General features: G+C 46.0%; 1 protein-coding gene across 2 annotated transcripts in view; it reads right to left on the minus strand.

Moving 5' to 3' along the window:
* LAMP3 (lysosomal associated membrane protein 3) overlaps positions 1-8,425 on the minus strand; it is a 144,267-nt gene extending 135,842 nt beyond the window's left edge. The window contains exon 1 of one of the 2 annotated variants that reach the window (XM_069213106.1): positions 8,145-8,425. In XM_069213106.1, coding sequence (XP_069069207.1) covers positions 8,145-8,187 — 43 coding nt within the window. In that variant the 5' untranslated portion in view covers positions 8,188-8,425. The remainder of the gene's footprint in view (positions 1-8,144) is intronic. The other variant, XM_069213105.1, reaches the window with a different exon arrangement.
* Between the last annotated feature and the right edge of the window lie 278 nt (positions 8,426-8,703).

Consider the following 8,703-nt stretch of genomic DNA (forward strand, 5'->3'; position numbering starts at 1 on the left):
TAATGATGGGTATATTATTAGTGAATATATAAAAATTCTTCATTTTCCCAGAAACAAACTACACGCTGTCTGAAGATGTATTCATATACGGAATTTGATATATGGGTAATTACATGAATAGTATTTAATATCGCTGAAATATTTGTATGCAAATTGTTCCTCCATGAACATTGTGTGTTTTAAAGTTTTTTAAAGCTGTCAGCAGGTGACACCTAAAAAAACTCCTGCAAACGTCTTCCTTTTATCATGAGATCCATCTTGAAAGTGCCAACCCACCCACCTCCTGTGCGTGATCATTGCCACACTGTGGGACCTTGCATACCAAAGACTGCATTAAAGGGGCAACAGAGCCAGGGAGCAAGTCCAGCTGCAAACTAGTAGCTACGTTTATGGAAAAAAAATCAAAAATATATGATACACTTTCCACCTGTATATTTTACTCCCGGTATTTACTCGCAGGTCATGAGCCCAACAGCAGGGGCGTAGGAGACAATACATTTCTGGGGGGGACAGGGACAGCCTTGGGGACTTTCAATCAACCCTATCAAATCGCTCGTTGTTTACGAACTGCAGGCTCCGATAAATATACACAATCATATATATTGGAAGTGAAATAGGGAGAAAGAAAGGCATGTTTTCACAGTATGAAAATATCTTTAATTGTTATTTGCATTCACAAAGTAATTAGCTGAAATGTGAAAATAACATGTTGAATAACCTTGCATCTTCATGCACCAAGCAAATAAAGGTAGAAGGGTAAAAAGGAAGAACATACCCTTTGCGCCCCACACCCACCATGCTCTTCGCCTCATGCCAATTGGAACCGCACTGGAGATATCAAAAGCGATTACGTAAAAGAGTTGTAAACTGTGCTAGGAAACCATAGTTCTAATAACACTTCTACTCCTGTGTGTGATCTTGGGCAGCTCAGCTCCACATCAGTCATAACTAGAAGCATTTCAACTGAAGAAGCTCTTGCAGTTACAGGCTATATAAACATGGATTCTCTAATCTCTGTATAAACTGCAGTCACTAATTTCTCTAGAAACTGCTGTTTGTGATGCACCAAGTCAATGCGTGTAAAGAAAAGACATTCACTGATTATAAAGAAAAGACATCGGAAATTGACTATGATAGGGTTATTACAGTCGAGTTCTGACATAACAATGCCTTCTACCAGAGCTAGCAGCCAAGGTAAAAGGCAGATCAGGTCACAGAGCATAATTAATGCAGCTGTTTAAAGCAATAAATGGAATGTTGCTTTTCTTTCTTCTGCTCTACTTTCATAGCTTTGAATGACAGAAGCTATGCACTAAGGTTTTAAGTGGTTTGTGGGAAAGTTAGTGGTGTGACCATGTATTATATGGGGTAAAATACCCCCTACGTACATAAGGGTATTGCAAGTCACCTTGAAGTTCAGACCTTATAAACAAGCATTGGCAAAGCCAATAGGTCTCGCCTATGCAAGTTCTATTGCCTTTGCCAATGTGTTTTAGCCATGCTGTACACTAGTGAGACTACTATTCAGTATGGCTCAAAGTGAATGGCATAAAGGAGAATGATGTGTCATCGACTGGTGTGGTGTAGTGTCATGGAGTACGTAGAGTGTCCTAAAATGGAGCAGTAAACTAACTTTAAAGGAACAGGGGTCCCTTGAATAAAATACAACACCACTCCCATAAACAATGATATTAAAGTAGTACGCAAATGGATTGTTTCATACATTTATTCAATCAAAATATAAAAGATCAAATGTAGTGGGAAAACATCAACAGGGGAAATCGAGAAAGAGAGGTATTCGGGCATTAGACAAGTTATCTGGATGACCCAATGTCACCAATTACAAGAAAAATTTAAAAAGTAACCTATATAGTACAGTGGTTTAGAGGAGGCTGGCCTGGTTTGTATTGGGTACCTATGGTACTTACACCTTATACCAGGTCCAGTTATCCCTTATTAGTGAAATGTAGGCAGTGTCTAGAAGCCAGGCTCTCTAGGGGTAGCTGTAGCCAAGGCTTATCTAGGAGACGTGCAAAGCTCATGCAATACTACTGTAGTCACACAGCACTCACACACATGAAAGAAAATACTCAGTGTTACAAAAATAAAGGTACTTTATTTTAGTGACACAAATGCCAAAAATACCATAGAGACTATACTCCCTTAGGAGGTAAGTAATACACCAATTATATACAGTAGTATGCAGCAATAGCAATAAAAAGTTAGAAAAGTGCAATTAGTGAAAATCACAATGATTAGAAATGGGCCTAGGGAAAACACAAACCATATACTAAGAAAGTAGAATGCGAATGTCGGTTTCCCACCTAGACAAGTGTGGTATGTAGAGGGGCGCTGGGAGTATTAGAAAACACCAAAGGTAAGTAATAGAACCCACCTCAGAGCCCAGGAAAGCAGGAGTAAATGACAGTAACTTTCCTAGAACACACAAGAACACGAGAAAGAAGATAATGCAAGAACCAGAAGATACTTCAAGACACAAAGGGTGGATTCCTGGACCTAAAGACCTGTGGAAGAATGGGGCTAGGTCCAAGAAGCACAGAAGAGTCCAGGGAGGACAGGAGCCCCTGCTAACCCGAATCAAGGTGCAAAAGAAGAACCACTGGTGAAGAACAACAGTCAGTACTGCACCCAAGAAGATGGATGCGGGTTCCTGGTTGGTGCAGATGATATCCCACACCGGATGGATGATTGCAGTCTGGTTTGCGTCGCTGGATTCTGCCAAAAAACCTTGGCACACACAAAGCTCGCGGTTAGTGGAAAATGGCACTGCCTGGGACCAGGAGGGACCTGGTGGACTCTACCCAGGAGGAGGAGTCAGATGGGGCTCTCAGCAACTCAGAGAGCCCACAGAAGACCAGCCAGTGCACACAGGAGTCCTCCAGCACCGGGACAAAAGAGTTGCAAAAGGAGGCCCACGCAGCACAAAAACAAAGGATCCCACACCGCCAAAGAACCGCTCAGGAAGCTGTGCATTGCCGGAAGGAGTGCTGGGGGCCAGAGTTACATTGTGCACAAAGAATTTCATAGAAGGATGCCAACAAGCCTTGGCAACTGAAAAACACGTGGTGAACAGGGTTACTGTCTTGCGTGGGAAGGCAAGCTCTTACCTCCACCAAAGTTGGACAGTAGGACGTCAGGACCATCGGGACCACTTCAGTCCACCACCCGTGATGTAGGATCCATGCAACTCAACATGAGAGGGGACCCAAGCAGATGGTCGTGGTTGCAGAGAGGTGCCTGCGGAAGCAGGGGAGTGACTCCTTCACTCCAAGGGAGATTCGTTCATTCTTCTGGTGCAGGCTGAAGACAGGCTGTCCTCTGAGGATGCACCACCGGGAAACAGTTGCATATGCTGGCAAGAGCTGAAGATACAATGTTGCAGAAGTCGTCTTTGCTTCGTTGTTGCAGTTTGTGGTATTCCTGGAGGGTCCAGATGCAGTTTCTTCAGTGAGAAGGTGAAGTAAAGGATGCAGAGGATTCCTGCTGGAGTCTTGCAATCCGAATCTGAAGAACCTCCCAAAGGAGAGACCCTAAATAGCCATGAAAGGGGGGATTGGTCAGCTAAACAGGTAAGCACCTATCAGGGGACGGCTCAGACACCACCTGCTGGCACCGCCCACTCAGATGCTCCCAGAGTTCGCTGCCAACTTGGAATCCAAGATGGCAAAACACAGGGACCCTCTGGAGGAGCTCTGAGCACCACACCTGGGGTGCTGATGGACAGGGGAGTGGTCACTCCCCTGTCCTTTGTCCAGTTTCGTGCCAGAGCAGGGACTGAGGGTACCTGAACCGGTGTAGACTGGATTATGCAAGGAGGGCACCAAATGTGCCCTTCAAAGCATTTCCAGTGGCCTGGGGAAGGAAGCTACCCCTCCCAAGCCTGTAACTCCTATTTCCAAAGGGAGAGGGTGTAACACCCCTCTCCCAAAGGAAATCCTTTGTTCTGCCTTCATGGGCTTGAGCTTCTCAAGCAACAGGAGGGGATAAACCTGTCCGAGAGGTGGCAGCAGCTGGGCCTGCCTGGAAAACCTCAGAAGGCTGGAATGGCAATACTGGGGGTCCTCTAAGGAGCCCACGGAGTGCATAAAATCATACAACCAATGCTTGCAAAAGCCTTGGGTTATGATTCCAACATGTTTGATACTAAACATACCTATGTTCCGAGTTACCATTATGTAGCTGGGAATAGGTAGTGACCTATTTCAAGTACATGTGTAAAATGGCATCCCGCACTCAGGAAGTCTGGGAAAATGGTCCTGGAGGTCGTGGGGGCACCTCTGCTAGTGCAGGGGTGCCCTCATACACAGTTACTCTGCACCCTGCCGTCAGGGCTGGAGGGCCTGCTATAGGGGTGACTTATAAGTGACCTGGTGCAGTGCAACTGGCAGTGAAAGGGTGCATGCACCTTTTCACGCAGGCTGCAATGGCAGTCCTGCAGAAGCCTTTGCATGGGCTCCCTATGGGTGGCAAAAAAAATGCTGCAGCCCATAGGGATCTCCTGGAACCCCAATGCCCTGGGTACCTAAGTACCATTTACTAGGGACTTATGAGGGGGCACCAATATGCCAATTTGGGGTGAAATACTGGGTTACCAGTATGCAGAAACCACAATTAAAGGGAGAGAGCATAACTACTGGGGTCCTGAGTAGCAGGATCCCAGTAGACACAAGCAAACACACTGGCAAACAGGCCAAATGTGGGGGTAACCAAGCTAGAAAGAGGCTACTTTCCTACAAGGTTAGCATCCACAATAATGATTTACAAGCTTTTATACACGGACTTTTACATGAATGACTCAAATAGTGAATCAAGAAGTCATTAGCTCATAGTACCTATGCTAATGCCAACTTATGTACAATATCACAAATTCAAGTCAAGGTACTTTGGCCGACAATATTTTGATCCCCTAGACAAGTATCAGGATCATCCTAAGCCTTTGTTAAGCTTGAGTTAAAAGGGTTACAGAGTGCTTGTAACCAAAACGGCAAAGATAAATCGAACTCATGTCTCATATGAGTGAGAAGGCAATCAATGGAGATCTGAATCTCTAATCAAGCACCAATGCCATAAAGTAGTATTAGAGTGGAGTAGTGTCACAGTGTAATAGAGTGTCATAGAGTGGATTGGCAGAGTGTCGTATAGTGGAAAGGCATAAAGAAGAGTGAACTGGAGTAGAGTGAAGTAAAGTAACGTGAACTAGCATAAAGAAAGTTGGGTAGAGTGTTGTGGAGCACAGTACATTGTTGTATATTGGAGTGGCAGAGAGGGTTGTGCAGTGGCATTGAGCAGAGTATCCTAGATTTAAGTGGCATAGAGTTTTGTGGAGTGGCATACAGTGGAGTAAAGTGGAATGGAGTGGCGTATAGGGAGTTGTGTAGGGAGTTACAGAGTGGAGAAAGTGTTAGAGTTTAATGGAATAGAGTGTCAGAGTCTAGTATCATGGAGTGTAATGTCATAGTGAAGTGTCATAGTGTGGAGTTGGGTGGTCTAGAGTGAAGTGGCATAGAGTACAGTGGCGCAAACTAGATTGGTGTAGAGTGTAGTGGTATAGAGTGCATTGTTTTTGAGTGAAGTGGTGTAGAGTGCATTGGCGAATACTGCACTGGTTTAGCGTGCAGTAGCGTAGTGTGGTGAAGAGTAGAGGGGAGCAGAGTCGAGTGGCACAGCATAGATTGCAGTGGTTCAGAGTGATGTGTCATAGAGTGATGCGGTACATGGTAGAGTGGAGTGGTGCAAGGTAGAGTAGACTAGTGTAGAGTGCAGTGATGGAGTGCAGTGAGGCAGAGTAGAATGGCATAGAGTGTAGTAGCATATAGTACGCTGGTGTAGAGTGCAGTAGAGTGGCATATAGTTGAGCGCTGCAGAGTAGAGTGCTGTGGTACAGAGTAGAGAGGAGTATAGTTCAGAGGCAGAGTGCAGTGTTGCAGAGTAGAGTGTCATAAAGGGCAGCGGTGTAGAGTAGAGTGGCATATAATGCACTGGTGTAGACTGCAGTGATGCAGAGTAGAGAAGAGTGGCTTAGAGTACAGAGGTGTAGAGTAGATTAGAGTTGCATAGAGTGCCGTGGCATAGAGTAGATTGCTGCAGAGTACAGTATAGTGGTGAAGAGTAGATTGTTACAGAGTGGAGCATAGTGTTGTAGAGTGCAGTAGCATAGAGCGGTGCAGAGCAGATTGGAGTGGTGCAGGGTACGTTGGCGTGGTGCAAGATAGATTAGACTGGCATAGCATAGAGTAGAGTTGCGTAGATTGCAGTGGCATAGAGGAGATGATTTCAAAGTAGAGTGAAGTGCCCTACAGTGGAGTAGTGTAGAGTAGATTACAGTGCAGTGGTGCAGAAAAGAGTGCAGTGGGACAGAGCACAGTGGCATTGAGTGCAGTGGGGCAGAGTAGGGTGGCGTGGAGTTCAGTGGCAGAAAGTGCAATGCTGCCGATTAGAGGGTCGCAGAGTACAGTGGTGTATTGTAGAGTATAAAGCCACTAACGGTGTGGGAGAGTGACATAGAGTGCAGTTGCATAGAGTGCTGTGGTACAGAGTAGATTGGCATAGAGTGCAGTGGGATAGAGTGCATTGGTTTTGAGTAAAGTGGTGAATAGTGCACTGGCAGAGTGCAGGAGTGTAGTGTACAATGGTTAGAGTAGAATAGCATAGATTGCAGTGGTGTAGAGTGGAGTGGTACAGCATAGATTGCAGTGGCGTAGAGTGGCACAGAATGGAGAAAAGTGGTGCAGGGTGCAGTGGCATAGGGTAGATTGTTTCAGAGTAGAGTGAAGAAAAGATAGAGAAAAGATAATATACTTCAATATGCTGAAGTATGTAACGATAACAACAATATAAATAATAACGCTAGGCATAACAGCCCAAAATGAAATATGGCTTCTCCCTGTTAGCCATGCTGTAATCACGCACTTCATTACCTAGAAAACAAAAACATTAAACATAAATGTTAGAAAAATATACCCTTCTAATAGCTAAATTGTTGTGTGAAAATGTAAAATCTGGGCTCAATCTCGACTTCACTGTTCCACCAACTGGTGTGATCTTAGGCAAATAAAAATATTGTGTTTCACAGAGTCTCCTTTCTAGCCTGTAGGCATCATGGTGAGTGGGACTCTGTTCTCTCTTTAGATCTTCCTCATTGTTTTGCAGTTCCTCTTGAAGGCCTCCTGCAGTGCTCCTCTTCAAGGCAACAGGTGACAGTAATCATCCAAAACTCTTTTCTCCTCCTGTGCCCTTTGTTCTTATGAGCACCCTTAGAACAGGACAAAAGGGCAGAGGGCGCAGGGGGCCTCCGGACTCACCTTCATTCTGTTACCATCAGATTGGAGGATGGTCCGTAGAGGGCTATTATAAGTAGCGCTTTTGTGCGCTAATGGCCCTTTGAATAACAGATGTGAGAGGGAAAATTATTGTGTCCCCTTGTCCCCCCCACCTTCGCCCCCCCGTGTCCCCCACCCTCCAAAATCTGGGGGGGATACATCCCCCGCGTCCCCCACACTTCCTACGCCCATGCCCAACAGTCACCATATATAAACTGAAACAAGCAGGCAGAATGATGCACGGTTCCCAGCGGCGCCGGGCAGGCCTCTGATTCCATCGGGCATTTGACGGGTGGGCAGCAGACCTCGGAGGCCAGTTTGGAAAGTCCAGGACCGCTCCTGGTGCCCATGTCACTTGCCCAGGATCCGAGTTTAACTGCAGCGGGCACCGGGAGGCCAGAAGAGGGGGGGGGGGGGTTAGAGAGAAGGCGATCGGAGAGGGAGACGAGGAGAGAAAGAAAGGGAAAGAATGAAGGGAGAGAGAGAGGCAGATGGAAGAACCTTGAAGTGTTCTTGCCGCTTAGAGGACCCGAGTCCACTCCTAAGTGAAAGCACCGAAACTGGCGATGAGAACAGTTAGTGCACTTAGCATTAACTCTGGGAATGCGTTGTTCAGCTGCCTTCGTGCGTGTCCTTGTGCGCGTTAAGAAACGAGTCAGTTACTCAAGAAACTGAAACCAAACGATGTCTACGTGCGGCTCGGATAAACTATCCCCCGCATCATGAATGCTAATAAAACAAACATTTTAAAATCCACTTAGAGGATTATGAACAAACGGGTTACATTCAAGGCGCTACACTCACCGGTTAAGATCAGAATTAAACTCCACAACGTTGAGCTGCCCATGGTGGCGGCTGGGTGTCTCCTGAACCTTGAGAAGCGCGGCGTCTGCAGGAAGAAAGTCAAGTAGGTGAGCGGGGACGACTCGCTCTGTACAAAGTTTAAAACCGGGCAGTCACATGGGCAGAGGGGAGGGAGCCTAACTTTCTACTTCTGGTGCCGAGAGGGAGAAATGAAACTGAACGCCAGAGGATTGAGCAACCGTTGTCGTCCTGCGCTTGCATTGCCAAAAGCAGTTGAGCTCGGATAGAGTCACCGGAAGCAGGGTCTTGTCTACAGTCTGGCGATGGGTGTGTTCGAGTGTCAGCTCCTTGGGTAGTCTAGAGAAATCAGGGTCTGATCTCGGAAAAGTTAGTTCCGTTCTAATTTACAAACCGCCCCGCCTGGCTGCAGATGTGCAGATCCATAACACAGTGGGGACATAGTCTGCTTAGTGTAAAAGGCCATTTATTTAGGACAGGATTGCAACTCATTCATAACTTTTAACTTATCTAACAAATTCCAACTTTAGAAACCCCCACA

The sequence above is a fragment of the Pleurodeles waltl genome, chromosome 11 (genome assembly GCF_031143425.1).
Source record: "Pleurodeles waltl isolate 20211129_DDA chromosome 11, aPleWal1.hap1.20221129, whole genome shotgun sequence".
Taxonomy (NCBI): Eukaryota; Metazoa; Chordata; class Amphibia; order Caudata; family Salamandridae; genus Pleurodeles; species Pleurodeles waltl.